General features: G+C 50.7%; 1 protein-coding gene across 1 annotated transcript in view; it reads left to right on the forward strand.

The window, feature by feature from the left end:
* Positions 1-15,529, forward strand: part of LOC132396499 (sperm flagellar protein 2-like) — an 85,406-nt gene that overhangs the window by 60,192 nt on the left and 9,685 nt on the right. The window contains exons 8-11 of the mRNA XM_059974060.1: positions 1,695-1,843; positions 4,456-4,583; positions 12,530-12,671; positions 15,147-15,284. Coding sequence (XP_059830043.1) covers positions 1,695-1,843; positions 4,456-4,583; positions 12,530-12,671; positions 15,147-15,284 — 557 coding nt within the window. The remainder of the gene's footprint in view (positions 1-1,694; positions 1,844-4,455; positions 4,584-12,529; positions 12,672-15,146; positions 15,285-15,529) is intronic.

The raw sequence follows: 15,529 nt of genomic DNA on the forward strand, positions 1-15,529 counted from the left end.
GTGGACTGTGTCCTCTCCAGGGCGCGAGCCTGGGTGGGAAGATTTGAAGAACCGGCTGTTGCCCGTGCAGCGGGTTCCCCTCTCCTTGTCACTGATGTAGTCCAAGGGAAGGGCAAGTGCCGATACAGCTTGGCACCAGTGTCGTCACAGAGGTTGCCAGAGTTAAGTGGTAAACAACATCAAGCTGCCTTAGGGACCCCGGCTCCAGATTTCTTCCTTGGTGTTTACTCCCGAAGCCTTTCCCCTGGGTGGTTATGGCCACAAGGCAGTGAAGATTTAAAATCAGAGTTTTCCCTCTCAGGCTGGCTGCCGTCCAAGGCAGACCAGCACCACCTGCCTGAAGCAACTGGTTCTGAGGTGCCAGTTGTCCACCTTTGCCCCTTCTCTTGTCAGTAGAAACAGTTCCGCCGGGCCTAGTAGCTAAGCCACACGTGAAGGCCAAGAGTTGGACTTGGTTGTCAGAGGCTGTTAGAGTCACATGCCATTAGGAGCACTTTATAGGTATTGGAGCTTATCCCCACTACCACCCCCGGCTATAGCAACCTTAAGAACCACCAACTGATTAGCCACATGTTAAGCTGTATAATCTTCCTAGTTCCAGCCTCACTAGCATGTGGCACGGGTAGCAATCCTGAGATCATAACCCTGGAGTTCCTGCCCTTTCACATAGTACCTAACTCTGTTAACTCCCTTTACAGAACCCAGTTACTTGTCCTATCCATGTCTTATATTCCTACAAGGACAATGACTTCTGGCTGGTCACCCTTCCACCTAAGAACACTGAGTACTTGATCCAAGACGTCCTGGACCATGGCACCTGAGAGGCAATAGACCATATGGGAATCTTGTTCTTGTCCACAGAACCTCCTTTCTGTTTGCCTAACTCTCGACACCCTATCACCACAGCTTGCCTCTTCTCCCCACTTCCCTTTCGAGTCACAGAGGCAGACTCAGTGCCAGAGACTTGACCATTGTGACTTTCCTCTGTTAGACTATCCCTCCCTCCCTCCCTTGTCAGTATCCAAAATGATATATCAGTTGTTGAAGGGGATGGCCATAGGGGTACTTTGCACATCTTAACCCCTTTCCCCTTCCTAACTGTCCTGCACCTGGGTGTAACTACCCCTCTATATGTCCTATCTCTCACCCCTTCAGCGTCCCGAATGATCTGGACTTCACCCAGTTCCAGCTCCAACTCCATAATGCTGTTAGAAGCTGCAGCTGGATGCACTTCTCCCAGGTATGGTGGTCTCGTTAACTTCCCACATGATGCAAGAGGAGGATTTCTCTATCCTGCATGGCATTTGTATTGCTCTAACTTATCACAAATGGGAAGGAGGAACCTCTATCTTCAGCTTTTTGTTTTTGCCTTCTCTTACTGAAGCCTTGAAGAGCTAAAGCCTCAAAATCTCCACTCTAACTCTGTCCACTCCAACAATGGTTGCTGCAAGGATGGCTGATCCACTTGCCCCACCTTCCTTTAATTTGTTCTTGCTAATCAATCCCAAGCACCAACTGGCTGCTGGTCAAAGCTCCAAAAAACTGCTGTGAGTTGCTGCCTTCTATAGTCGGCCAGCGAACCTGAATGACATTTCGTCCACTCAAAGTTCTGATCTCCTGAGAAGTTCCTGGTTAAAGCTCCATACTGGACTGTGCACTTGAACCAAGCTGATCCTCTTCACTTTCTGATGCAGGCTCCGCCAAAGGCAAAAAAGGCAAGGAACAGAAGGGAAAACCAGAAATATACACATCAGAGATTGCCAGTGAGAATGATGACGCCCTCCCCCCACCTCCCAAACCAGGTTCTGACCAGTGGGTCTACGTGGATGAGCCAGTGCCCCAGGTAACCTCCATAACACGCAGGTGAACATCCCTGCGGCAGACTAACATGGGACACACCACTGCCCAGGGGCACCACAGGTGACCATGGACAGGACACACTGTCTATGGGACACCACTATGGGTGTGGAGTGGGATTCTGTGTGCTACAAGGTGTCTGTGGTCCATTCGGAGTGGGTGTGGAGTGGGATTCTGTGTGCTACAAGGTGTCTGTGGTCCATTCGGAGTGGGTGTGGAGTGGGATTCTGTGTGCTACAAGGTGTCTGTGGTCCATTCGGAGTGGGTGTGGAGTGGGATTCTGTGTGCTACAAGGTGTCTCTGGTCCATTCGGAGTGGGTGTGGAGTGGGATTCTGTGTGCTACAAGGTGTCTCTGGTCCATTCGGAGTGGACGTGGAGTGGGATTCTGTGTGCTACAAGGTGTCTGTGGTCCATTCGGAGTGGGTGTGGAGTGGGATTCTGTGTGCTACAAGGTGTCTGTGGTCCATTCGGAGTGGGTGTGGAGTGGGATTCTGTGTGCTACAAGGTGTCTGTGGTCCATTCGGAGTGGGTGTGGAGTGGGATTCTGTGTGCTACAAGGTGTCTGTGGTCCATTCGGAGTGGGTGTGGAGTGGGATTCTGTGTGCTACAAGGTGTCTCTGGTCCATTCGGAGTGGGTGTGGAGTGGGATTCTGTGTGCTACAAGGTGTCTGTGGTCCATTCGGAGTGGGTGTGGAGTGGGATTCTGTGTGCTACAAGGTGTCTGTGGTCCATTCGGAGTGGGTGTGGAGTGGGATTCTGTGTGCTACAAGGTGTCTGTGGTCCATTCGGAGTGGGTGTGGAGTGGGATTCTGTGTGCTACAAGGTGTCTGTGGTCCATTCGGAGTGGGTGTGGAGTGGGATTCTGTGTGCTACAAGGTGTCTCTGGTCCATTCGGAGTGGGTATGGAGTGGGATTCTGTGTGCTACAAGGTGTCTGTGGTCCATTCGGAGTGGGTGTGGAGTGGGATTCTGTGTGCTACAAGGTGTCTGTGGTCCATTCGGAGTGGGTGTGGAGTGGGATTCTGTGTGCTACAAGGTGTCTGTGGTCCATTCGGAGTGGGTGTGGAGTGGGATTCTGTGTGCTACAAGGTGTCTGTGGTCCATTCGGAGTGGGTGTGGAGTGGGATTCTGTGTGCTACAAGGTGTCTGTGGTCCATTCGGAGTGGGTGTGGAGTGGGATTCTGTGTGCTACAAGGTGTCTGTGGTCCATTCGGAGTGGGTGTGGAGTGGGATTCTGTGTGCTACAAGGTGTCTCTGGTCCATTCGGAGTGGGTATGGAGTGGGATTCTGTGTGCTACAAGGTGTCTGTGGTCCATTCGGAGTGGGTGTGGAGTGGGATTCTGTGTGCTACAAGGTGTCTGTGGTCCATTCGGAGTGGGTGTGGAGTGGGATTCTGTGTGCTACAAGGTGTCTGTGGTCCATTCGGAGTGGGTGTGGAGTGGGATTCTGTGTGCTACAAGGTGTCTCTGGTCCATTCGGAGTGGGTGTGGAGTGGGATTCTGTGTGCTACAAGGTGTCTGTGGTCCATTCGGAGTGGGTGTGGAGTGGGATTCTGTGTGCTACAAGGTGTCTGTGGTCCATTCGGAGTGGGTGTGGAGTGGGATTCTGTGTGCTACAAGGTGTCTGTGGTCCATTCGGAGTGGGTGTGGAGTGGGATTCTGTGTGCTACAAGGTGTCTGTGGTCCATTCGGAGTGGGTGTGGAGTGGGATTCTGTGTGCTACAAGGTGTCTGTGGTCCATTCGGAGTGGGTGTGGAGTGGGATTCTGTGTGCTACAAGGTGTCTGTGGTCCATTCGGAGTGGGTGTGGAGTGGGATTCTGTGTGCTACAAGGTGTCTGTGGTCCATTCGGAGTGGGTGTGGAGTGGGATTCTGTGTGCTACAAGGTGTCTCTGGTCCATTCGGAGTGGGTGTGGAGTGGGATTCTGTGTGCTACAAGGTGTCTGTGGTCCATTCGGAGTGGGTGTGGAGTGGGATTCTGTGTGCTACAAGGTGACTGTGGTCCATTCGGAGTGGGTGTGGAGTGGGATTCTGTGTGCTACAAGGTGTCTGTGATCCATTCGGAGTGTGTGTGGAGTGGGATTCTGTGTGCTACAAGGTGTCTGTGTTCCATTCGGAGTGGGTGTGGAGTGGGATTCTGTGTGCTACAAGGTGTCTGTGGTCCATTCGGAGTGGGTGTGGAGTGGGATTCTGTGTGCTACAAGCTGTCTCTGGTCCATTCGGAGTGGGTGTGCCACTGCCTAGCTAAAGTGGTCATTCACCGCAGGCTGATACCCCCATGAACTGCAATATGTCAGTCTTGCAGGCCTGAGATCACAGAATCAAGTCCTTCAGCCCATCTAGTGCATGCCAACCCAGGATTCCCATTCAAGTCTCAGTCAATTTGGTTCCATTTGGCCCAAATCCTGAGCTGACTGCCTGCCCCTCTTCTGAGGATATGTTTCTCTGGAGAGGGTGCCTTTGCTGTGCACTGTCTCTCTGGTGAGATTTGCATGATCTGGAGTGTGTCCTGGACAAGGGTGATTATTGTTTAAATTTGAAAATAGTTCTTAATGTAACAAACCTGTTCTTTGCGGTTGGCTGCATCTGCTGCGTTTCAGGAGATTGCTGAGTACCTCTGTCGTTACTGGGACAGCATTGTGGAGACACAAACCAGCACCATCCACAGAGTGATGCAGGAGCTGCGCAGGGAACAACTCCGGGCCGTCCAGGACCTGCACACGCTTCGGTGAGGGCAGTTTCGGGAAAAGGGATGAGAAGTGGGGACAGTTCCAAGCAGGAAGTGCATGAAGGTACACAGAGTCTGATCTGGAGGAGAGTGGAGAGTGGATGTGCAGAACCCTGCAACCCCACATTCCTTCCTCTGTACCTGCCATGTGCTAGGGATGAAGGAACTGACAGCCTACCCACCCTGTTCATTCTTGCCTCTTTCATCTTCCTTCCATTAGAAAATGCAAATGTCTGAATGCATGTACCACCAGGCTCAAGGACAGCTTTTACTCCACATTCATGAGACTATTAAATTGTCTAGTACAAAAAAGATGGATCTCACAATCTACCTGAGGCTGGCCTTGCACCTAAAGTGCGCTTTCTCAGTTAATGTAGCAACTTATTCTGCATTCTGTTGTTCCTTTTCCTGCCATGTGTTGATGTGATGAGGTGAACTGTATGAATGAAATACAAAGGAAAGTACTGTATATGATAATAAGCGGGTCCAAGTGTATGCATGAGCGAGTTACATTTCACAGTGTTTGACACATATCCCACTAAATCTGTTCGAAATGTCCTTTTATAGTTGTAATTCTACCCTCCTTTACCACCTCCATTGGCAGCTTGTTGCATACACCCATCCATCCTCTGTGAAGAAAAATTGCTCCTCAGGTCCCTCTCGTTGTGATGTGAAAGGTTATCAGAAGCATAGTTTGAGCAGACAGTCAGTTGGGAGATGCCAATTAGAAAAGTGCATGGGATTAAGGAAAGTGGGGAAACTTTAAAGGGGATGTATCAGGATAGCATGCCCAACCCTGAGTGTGGAAACAGACAAGCATACCCAGCCCTGAGTGTCAACAGAGTGTGGATCCCTCCCTGAGTGTGAACACATAGTGTGGGCCCTCCCCAAGTGTGAACACAGAGTGCTGTCCCCCCCCCCCAGTGTGAAAATAGATTGCTGAAGATGGACAGGGAGGGAGTGGACGGCTGAAGACTGTGCTGAAGATGGACAGGGAGGGAGTGGACGGCTGAAGACTGTGTGCAGAGATTGACAGATGGGTTGACGGCTGAAGAATGCAGACATGGGTGAGGAGTGAGTGGACATCTAAGGACTGTGTGCAGACAGATGAACAGGGAGGGAGTTAATGATGTGGTGGGTTGATAGCTGGAGACTGTATGCAGACAGATGGGCTGGGGGCTGGATGGAGAAAGACTGGTTTAGGACAGTTGGACAAAGAGGCAGTTAACGGATATAGACTGTGTATTCAGATGGATGGGGAGGCCATGTGGAAGGCTAAAGACTGTGTTGAGGCAGATGGACAGGGGTTTGTTATGTACCTCCAGGGTTAATTTTTTCTGTGGACTGTCACTTTAAAATGCCAGGAGAATGAGACTGACTTTTGGGCTCTGTTTGAGCTGCTCGAGAGAGAGAAAGAAAGATGGAGTTATTTGATGGACAATCGATGTTATGGTTTCTCTGCAGCTTGCTTTGAATTTACAAGGACAGTTACAGACACACAGAAACACACAGTTAGAGTCAAGATGGATTCACTCAATAGAAGTATCTCTCTCTCTCTCTCTCTCTCTCATTCTCATTTCGTATGCCATGGAACTGGATCAGTGTCTGTCACGTTGTGTGTTTGGGGTAACCATGTGGAATCTACCGGTCTTTCAACCTTGCCTGGGTGCTGCTTTCCTTCAAGATGGTCCACTTTGTGATAAGCTGCTGTTGGTGATAATCCATACGTGGAATCTGTTTGAGTATCCTGTGGCCACCACCTTGAGATGTCCCATGGCTGAATTCGGGTGTGGGACCACTAGTGTTGAAAAGATATTCATTGAAGATCACTGTCGGTGATACTTCGTGTGTGGAGTGGGGCAACTTTGGAGATAAAACCTACTGCCATTGTTATTTTGTATTGCTGTCGTGGAATCTGTGGAATATCGACATAATTGTCTTCTCACAGCATTTGCCTTTGGATTACAAACATCTGGCATTAGTTAACCCGTGCATCTGAACTGAACTTTCTTACATACCATTGTAAGACTGTATTGCTTGCCACCTGAGCTTGAAGAAGTGTGGGAACTTTACTTACACCTATACATGCATAACACCGTTAACTCTTGATTTACAATAGACAATAGGTGCAGAAGTAGACCATTCGGCCCCTCGAGTCTGCACCACCATTCTGAGATCATGGCTGATCATTCACTATCAATACCCAGTCCCTGCCTTGTCCCCGTATCCCTTGATTCCCCTATCCATCAGATATCTATCTAGCTCCTTCTTGAAAGCATCCAGAGAATTGGCCTCCACCGTCTTCCGAGGCAGTGCATTCCACACCTCCACAACTCTCTGGGAGAAGAAGCTCTTCCTCAACTCTGTTTTAAATAATTGACCTCTTATTCTCAATCCATGCCCTCCGGTACTGGACTCTCCCAACATCTGGAACATATTTCCTGCCTCAATCCTATCAAATCCTTTAATTATCTTAAACGTTTCAATCAGATCCCCTCTCAATCTCCTCAATTCCAGCGTGTACAAGCCCAATCTCTCCAATCTCTCTGCGTAAGACAGCCCTGCCATCCCAGGAATCAACCTAGTGAATCTACGCTGCACTTCCTCAATTGCCAGAATGTCCTTCCTTAAACCTGGAGACCAAAACTGTACACAATATTCCAGGTGTGGTCTCACCAGGGCCCTGTACAAATGCAAAAGGACATCCTTGCTCTTGTACTCAATTCCCCTTGTAACAAAGGCCAACATTCCATTTGCCCTCTTCACTGCCTGTTGCACTTGCTCATTCACCTTCATTGACTAGTGAACTAGGACTCCTAGGTCTCTTTGCATTTCTCCCTTACCTAACTCTACACCGTTCAGACAATACTCTGCCCTCTTGTTCCTGCTTCCAAAGTGGATAACTTCACATTTATTCACATTGAATGACATCTGCCAAGTATCTGCCCACTCACCCAGCCTATCCAAGTCTCCCTGTATTCTCCTAACGTCCTCTTCGCATGTCACACTGCCACCCAGTTTAGTATCGTCAGCAAACTTGCTGACAATGCCCTCATCTAAATCGTTGACATAAATCGTAAAGAGCTGTGGTCCCAATACAGAGTCCTGTGGTACCCCACTGGTCACCTCCAGCCAGTTCGAGAAACACCCATTCACTGCTACCCTTTGCTTTCTATCTGCCAACCAGTTTTCTATCCATGTTGAAACCCTGCCCCCAATGCCATGAGCTCTGATTTTACTCACCAATCTCCTATGTGGCACCTTATCGAATGCCTTCTGAAAATCTAGGTACACAACATCCACTGGCTTACCCTCGTCTAACATCCTTGTTACACCCTCAAAAAACTCCAACAGATTAGTCAAGCATGATTTGCCCTTGGTAAATCCATGCTGGCTCGGCCTAATCCTATTTCTGCCATCAAGATGTGCCACTATTTCGTCCTTAATAATGGACTCAAGCATCTTCCCCACGACTGACGTTAGGCTAACAGGGCGATAGTTCTCCGTTTTCTCCTTCCCTCCCTTCTTGAAAAGTGGGATAACATTAGCCACTCTCCAATCTTCAGGAACTGATCCTGAATCTAAGGAACATTGGAAAATGATTACCAATGCATCCGCAATTTCCTGAGCCACCTCTTTTAGAACCCTTGGATGCAGACCATCTGGACCCGGGGATTTATTAGCCTTCAGTCCTACCATTCTACTCATCACAGTTTCTTTCCTAATGTCAATCTGTCTCAATTCCTCTGATATCTTATGACCCTGGCCCATCCATACATCTGGGAGATTGCTTGTGTCCTCCCTGGTGAAGACAGATGTAAAGTACGCATAAAATTCTGTTGCCATTTCCCTGTTTCCCATAACAATTTCTCCCAATTCATTCTTCAAGGGGCCAACATTGTTCTTAACTATCTTCTTTCTCTTCACATAGCTAAAAAAAGCTTTTGCTATTCCCTTTTATATTCCTGGCTAGACTGAGCTCATAGCTGATTTTTTCTCTCCGTATTGCTTTTTTAGTTAAGATCTGCTGTTCCTTAAAACTTTCCCAATCATCTGTATTCCCATTCATCTTAGCCCTGTCGTACTTCTTTTTCTTTAATGCTATACAATCTCTGACTTCCTTTGTCAACCACTGTGGCCCCTTCCCCCTCTTTGAATCCTTCCTTCTCATTGGAATGAACTGCTTTTGCATCTTTTGTATTATCCCCAAGAATATCTGCCACTGCTGATCCACTGTCTTTCCTTCCAGGGCATCCGCCCATTTAACTTTGGCCAGCTCTTTCCTCATGGCTCCGTAGTCTCCTTTATTTAATTGCAACACTGACACCTCTGATCTGCCCTTATCCCTCTCAAATTGTAGATAAAAACTTATCATGTTATGATCACTACTTCCTAATGGCTCCTTTACTTCAAGATCACTTATCAATTCCTGTTCATTACACATCACCAAGTCCAAAATAGCCTCGTTCCTGGTTGGCTCAAGCACAAGCTGTTCCAAAAATACTTCTCTTAGACACTCCACAAACTCCCTATCCTGGGGTCCAGCACCTACCTGATTCTCCCAGTTCACCTGCATGTTGAAATCTCCCATAATGACTGCATTACCTTTAACACATGCCAATGTTAACTCCCTAATCAACTTGTGCCCAATATCCACGCTACTGTTTGGGGGCCTGTACACAACATCCATTAGGGTCTTTTTACCCTTACTGTTCCTCAGCTCAATCCACACAGACTCTACTTCCCCTGTTCCCAAGTCACCTCTTGCTAAGGACTGAATCTCATTCCTCACCAACAGGGCCACCCCACCCCCTCTTCCCATATTTCTGTCTCTACGATAGCATGTATACCCTGGTACACTCAATTCCCAGGCCTGATCCCCTTGCAGCCATGTCTCCGTTATCCCAACAATATCGTAGTTCCCTATTTTCATCTGAGCTTCAAGCTCATCTGTCTTATTTCTGACACTACGCGCATTCAAGTATAGAATTCAAGTATAGAATTCTGAGCCCATTCCTCCTCTCTTTGCTTAAAACACTGTCTACTGTACCTAACCCAGCTCCTTGAACTTCCATTGGGCTAATTGCACCCTGAATTTTGATGACCTTCTCAAGATCACCCAAACCTTCTACACATTTAACCCCATGCTCCTTCTGACCAACCCTCTGGATCTGGATCCCTGCCCCCTGCACATCTAGTTTAAACCCCCCGGAGCAGCACTGGCAAACACTCCTGCAAGAATGTTAGTGCCCCTCCGGTTCAGATGTAGACCATCCCTTTGAAACAGATCCCAATGTCCCTGGAACAAAGACCATTTATCCAAAAACCTGAACCCTTCCTTCCTGCACCACGCTCTCAGCCTCATATTGATGTGCATAATCATTCTATTCTTCACCTCACTCGCACGTGGCACAGGTAGCAATCCCGAGATTGTCACCCTGGAGGTCCTGCCTTTCAGCTTCACTCCTAACTCCCTGAACTCTCTAAGCAGGACCCCCTCACTCACCTTACCTACATCGTTGGTCCCTACATGGACCACTACATCTGGGTTCATGCCCTCGTTCTCAAGAATAGCCTGCACCGATCTGAGATGTCCCGGACCCTGGCACCAGGGAGGCAACATACCATCCGAGACTCCCGATCTGCCCCACAAAATCTCCTATCTGCCCCCCTGACTATAGAATCCCCTAAAACTATCGCTCTCTTCTCTTCCTTCCTCCCCTTTCTAGTTGAGGGTTCAACCTCTGTGCCAGAGGCAGGACCACTACAACTCATTCCTGGTAGGTCATCCCCATCAACAGTATCCAGTACGGTATAGTTATTGTTAATGGGAATGGCCGCAGGGGCGCTCTGCTCTCTCTGCTTGCTCCCCCTGCCTCTCTGGACCGTCACCCATCTGCCTACTTTAAGTTGCTTTTGACATAGTTACTAATAAAATAGTGTTTTGTGAACAGACTCCAGGCCTGTTCTGTTGCTGCTGATACTGTTACAGGGTTGCGTGTACATGACAGAGGATAGACGGACGGTGTGTGGACGGCTAAAGACTGTGTGCTGACAGAGTGACAGTGGGGTAGATAGAATAAGACTGTGCTCAGACAAATGGACAGGGCTCGGAGTGGATGGCAGACAGATGGATGGTGTGTCGACCAAGAAAAACTGTCTGCAGACAGATGGGGTGGATGTAGATGGCTACAGTGTGCAGACAGATGGGGTGAATGTAGACGGCTACAGACTGTGCAGAAGATGTAGACGGCTACAGACTGTGCAGACATATGGGGTGGATGTAGACAGCTAATGACTGTGTACAGACAGATGGGGTGGATGTAGACGGCTACAGACTGTGCAGACAGATTGGCTGGATGTAGACGGCTACAGACTGTGCAGACAGATGGGGTGGATGTAGACGGCTACAGACTGTGCAGAAGATGTAGACGGCTACAGACTGTGCAGACATATGGGGTGGATGTAGACAGCTAATGACTGTGTACAGACAGATGGGGTGGATGTAGACGGCTACAGACTGTGCAGACAGATTGGCTGGATGTAGACGGCTACAGACTGTGCAGACAGATGGGGTGGATGTAGACGGCTACAGACTGTGCAGACAGATGGGGTGGATGTAGACGGCTACAGACTGTGCAGACAGATGGGGTGGATGTAGACGGCTAATGACTGGGTACAGACAGATAGGGTGGATGTGGACGGCTAATGACTGTGCAGACAGATGGGGTGGATGTAGACGGCTAATGACTGGGTACAGACAGATGGGGTGGATGTAGACGGCTAATGACTGTGTGCAGACAGATAGGGTGGATGTGGACGGCTAATGACTGTGCAGACAGATGGGGTGGATGTAGATGGCTACAGTGTGCAGACAGATGGGGTGAATGTAGACGGCTACAGACTGTGCAGAAGATGTAGACGGCTACAGACTGTGCAGACATATGGGGTGGATGTAGACAGCTAATGACTGTGTACAGACAGATGGGGTGGATGTAGACGGCTACAGACTGTGCAGACAGATTGGCTGGATGTAGACGGCTACAGACTGTGCAGACAGATGGGGTGGATGTAGACGGCTACAGACTGTGCAGAAGATGTAGACGGCTACAGACTGTGCAGACATATGGGGTGGATGTAGACAGCTAATGACTGTGTACAGACAGATGGGGTGGATGTAGACGGCTACAGACTGTGCAGACAGATTGGCTGGATGTAGACGGCTACAGACTGTGCAGACAGATGGGGTGGATGTAGACGGCTACAGACTGTGCAGACAGATGGGGTGGATGTAGACGGCTAATGACTGTGTGCAGACAGATGGGGTGGATGTAGACGGCTAATGACTGTGTGCAGACAGATGGGGTGGATGTAGACAGCTACAGACTGTGCAGACAGATGGGGTGGATGTAGACGGCTACAGACTGTGCAGACAGATGGGGTGGATGTAGACGGCTAATGACTGTGTGCAGACAGATGGGGTGGATGTAGACAGCTACAGACTGTGCAGACAGATGGGGTGGATGTAGACGGCTACAGACTGTGCAGACAGATGGGGTGGATGTAGACGGCTAATGACTGTGCAGACAGATGGGGTGGATGTAGATGGCTAATAACTGTGTGTAGACAGATGGGGTGAATGTAGAAGGCTACAGACTGTGCAGACGGATGGGGTGGATGTAGACGGCTAATGACTGTGTACAGACAGATGGGGTGGATGTGGACGGCTAAAGACTGCAGACAGATGGACAGGGAGAGAGCGGACGGCTAAAGAGTGCATATAGACTGATGGAAGGGGGTTTGGAGTGATGGCTTAAGACTGTGTGCAGACTGATGGGACAGGTGTGATGGGCTGAATGGCTTGCACTGCTTTTTTCTTCTTTGTTGTCATTATTTTGAAGGAGGTTGATGAGGATCACCAATGAGTTCCCTGTTCCTGTCTCTAGGAATGATTTTTGGGAATACATGGAAAGTCGCCCAGACCACAAACAGGCGTTTGTATCCCAGTGGCAGGACGACTACAATTCCATCCCTGACGACCTGCACGGTGACGATGATGTCAAAGCTGAACTGATGCTGCGGCTCTATGTGAGTTGATGTGTCCCCGACTGTCAACACAGGCATGTGTGGCCCACCTGAGTGTAAACATGGACGCTTGTCACCCCTGCTGGTGTGAACACAGGCCTATACCCCCTACCCGAGTGTGAACAGAAACGTGCACGCCACTCCAGCTGTGTGTAAACAGAGATGAACGTTGCCCTTCCTGAGTGTGAACACAGAGTTTTCATCCCTCCCTGAGTTTGAATGTAAAGTACCGGCCCTCCCCAAGTGTGAACACAGATGAGTGTGGGTCCCTTTACAACTGTGAACAGAGAGGGTGGGTCCATCACTGAGTGTGAGAACAGTGTGGACTGAACCCCGAGAATGAACACAGAGTGTGTCCCTCCCTGAGTGTGAAAACAGATGAGTGTGGGTCACTCTCTGAGTGTGATCACAGAGAATGGGCCCTTTCCTGTGTATGAACACAGTGTGGGCCCCTTCACCAGTGTGAACTGAGAGTGTGGGTCTGTCAATGAGTGTGAGAACAGTGTGGTTCCCTCCCCAAGTGTGAACACAGATGAGCGTGGCTCCCTCCCTGGCTGTGAACACAGAGTGTGGTTCCCTCTCTGAGTGTGATCACAGAGTGCAGGCCCCTCACTGCGAGCATCAAATGTGTGTCACTGAGTGTGAACACAGAGGGTAAGCCCCTCTCCGAGTACGAACACAGAGCGCGGGCCTCTCCCCGAGTGTGAACAGTGTGGGCCCCTTCCTGGGTGTGAACACAGAGTGTGGTTCCCTCTCTGAGTGTGATCACAGAGTGCAGGCCCCTCTCTGCGAGCATCAAGTGCGAGTCACTGAGTGTGAACACAGAGGGTAAGCCCCTCTCCGAGTACGAACACAGAGCGCGGGCCTCTCCCCGAGTGTGAACAGTGTGGGCCCCTTCCTGGGTGTGAACACAGAGTGTGGTTCCCTCTCTGAGTGTGATCACAGAGTGCAGGCCCCTCTCTGCGAGCATCAAGTGCGAGTCACTGAGTGTGAACACAGAGGGTAAGCCCCTCTCCGAGTACGAACACAGAGCGCGGGCCTCTCCCCGAGTGTGAACAGTGTGGGCCCCTTCCTGGGTGTGAACACAGAGTGTGGTTCCCTCTCTGAGTGTGATCACAGAGTGCAGGCCCCTCTCTGCGAGCATCAAGTGCGTGTCACTGAGTGTGAACACAGAGGGTAAGCCCCTCTCCGAGTACGAACACAGAGTGCGGGCCCCTCCCCAAGTGTGAACAGTGTGGGCCCCTTCCTGGGTGTGAACACAGAGAACAGGCTCTCTCTGTGAACAATGTGTGTGGGTCCTTCACTGAGTGTGAGCAATGAGCGTGTGCCCCTCTCCGAGTATGAACACAGAATGCGGGCCCCTCTCCAAGTATGAACAGTGTGGGCCCCTCCCCGTGTGGACACTGAATGTGGGCCCCTCCCCGAGTGTGAACAGTGAGGGCCCCTCTCCGAGTATGAACACAGAATGCGGGCCCCTCTCCAAGTATGAACAGTGTGGGCCCCTCCCCGTGTGGACACTGAATGTGGGCCCCTCCCCGAGTGTGAACAGTGTGGGCCCCTCCCCGTGTGGACACTGAATGCGGGCCCCTCCCCAAGTATGAACAGTGTGGGCCCCTCCCCGTGTGGACACTGAATGTGGGCCCCTCCCCGAGTGTGAACAGTGTGGGCCCATCCCCGTGTGGACACTGAATGCGGGCCCCTCCCCGAGTGTGAACAGTGTGGGCCCCTCCCCGTGTGGACACAGAATGCGGGCCCCTCTCCAAGTATGAACAGTGTGGGCCCCTCCCCGTGTGGACACTGAATGCGGGCCCCTCCCCAAGTATGAACAGTGTGGGCCCCTCCCCGTGTGGACACTGAATGTGGGCCCCTCCCCGAGTGTGAACAGTGTGGGCCCATCCCCGTGTGGACACTGAATGTGGGCCCCTCCCCAAGTATGAACAGTGTGGGCCCCTCCCTGTGTGGACACTGAGTGCAGGCCCCTCCCCGAGTGTGAACAGTGTGGGCCCCTCCCTGTGTGGACACTGAGTGCAGGCCCCTCCCTGTGTGAACACAGTGTGGGTCTCTCTCTAAATGTGAACTCAGTGTGGGCCCCTCCCCGTGTGAACACAGAGTGGGGCCCCTCTCCAAGTGTGAACACAGAGTGCCAACCCTTCCCCCGGGTATGAGTTCAGATGAGAATGGGCTCAATGCTATGCGTCATCGTGCTGTGTACCCATGGAATCTGGGAGGTGCCCAGTGAGCTTTGGCTCGGGCGTATGGAACGATTTGGACACAGACCAAGAGCAGGGGTTGGGGAGGGTACCAGTGGGCGTGTGATGGGGATCTGGTACATGCCAATGTACAGGGACAGAGGATAACAGACCATAGTGTGTGCAAGTGTTGTGTGTTTGGGTGCGTGAGGAACTAGTGCAGGGTTGCACTGCAGTCTGGGGCTCACGGAAGTTGGTAACGGCCTATTTTGTGTGTGTGTGTGTGCAGACTCTGCGGGAGTGTCTATGGGACATCTCGGACAAGCGGAAGGAGGAGGCAGAGCAGGAACGGCAGAATGCAATGGGGAACGGCTGGCTGCAGGATCACCTGGGGATAGTGCTCAATCTTTACAGCACTCTGATGCAGGTGAGAGTGGTGGACCTTCCGTCCCAGTGCCAATTCATCCTCGCTCTGACACACACTGAAAGAAGCAGTGTCTCCACTCACTCGCGGGATCCATGGAGAGCAGCTCTGGTGATGGTCAATACCAACCTCGACGATGCAGCCTTACAGCCAGGGCAATGTGATGTCGTAGCACCGGGGAACGAGCTGAGACGCAGTGTGGTTCTCCCTCAGTACCACTCCTATCAGACCTACATAAGACATACAAA

Source organism: Hypanus sabinus, chromosome 7 (genome assembly GCF_030144855.1).
Source record: "Hypanus sabinus isolate sHypSab1 chromosome 7, sHypSab1.hap1, whole genome shotgun sequence".
NCBI lineage: Eukaryota > Metazoa > Chordata > Chondrichthyes > Myliobatiformes > Dasyatidae > Hypanus > Hypanus sabinus.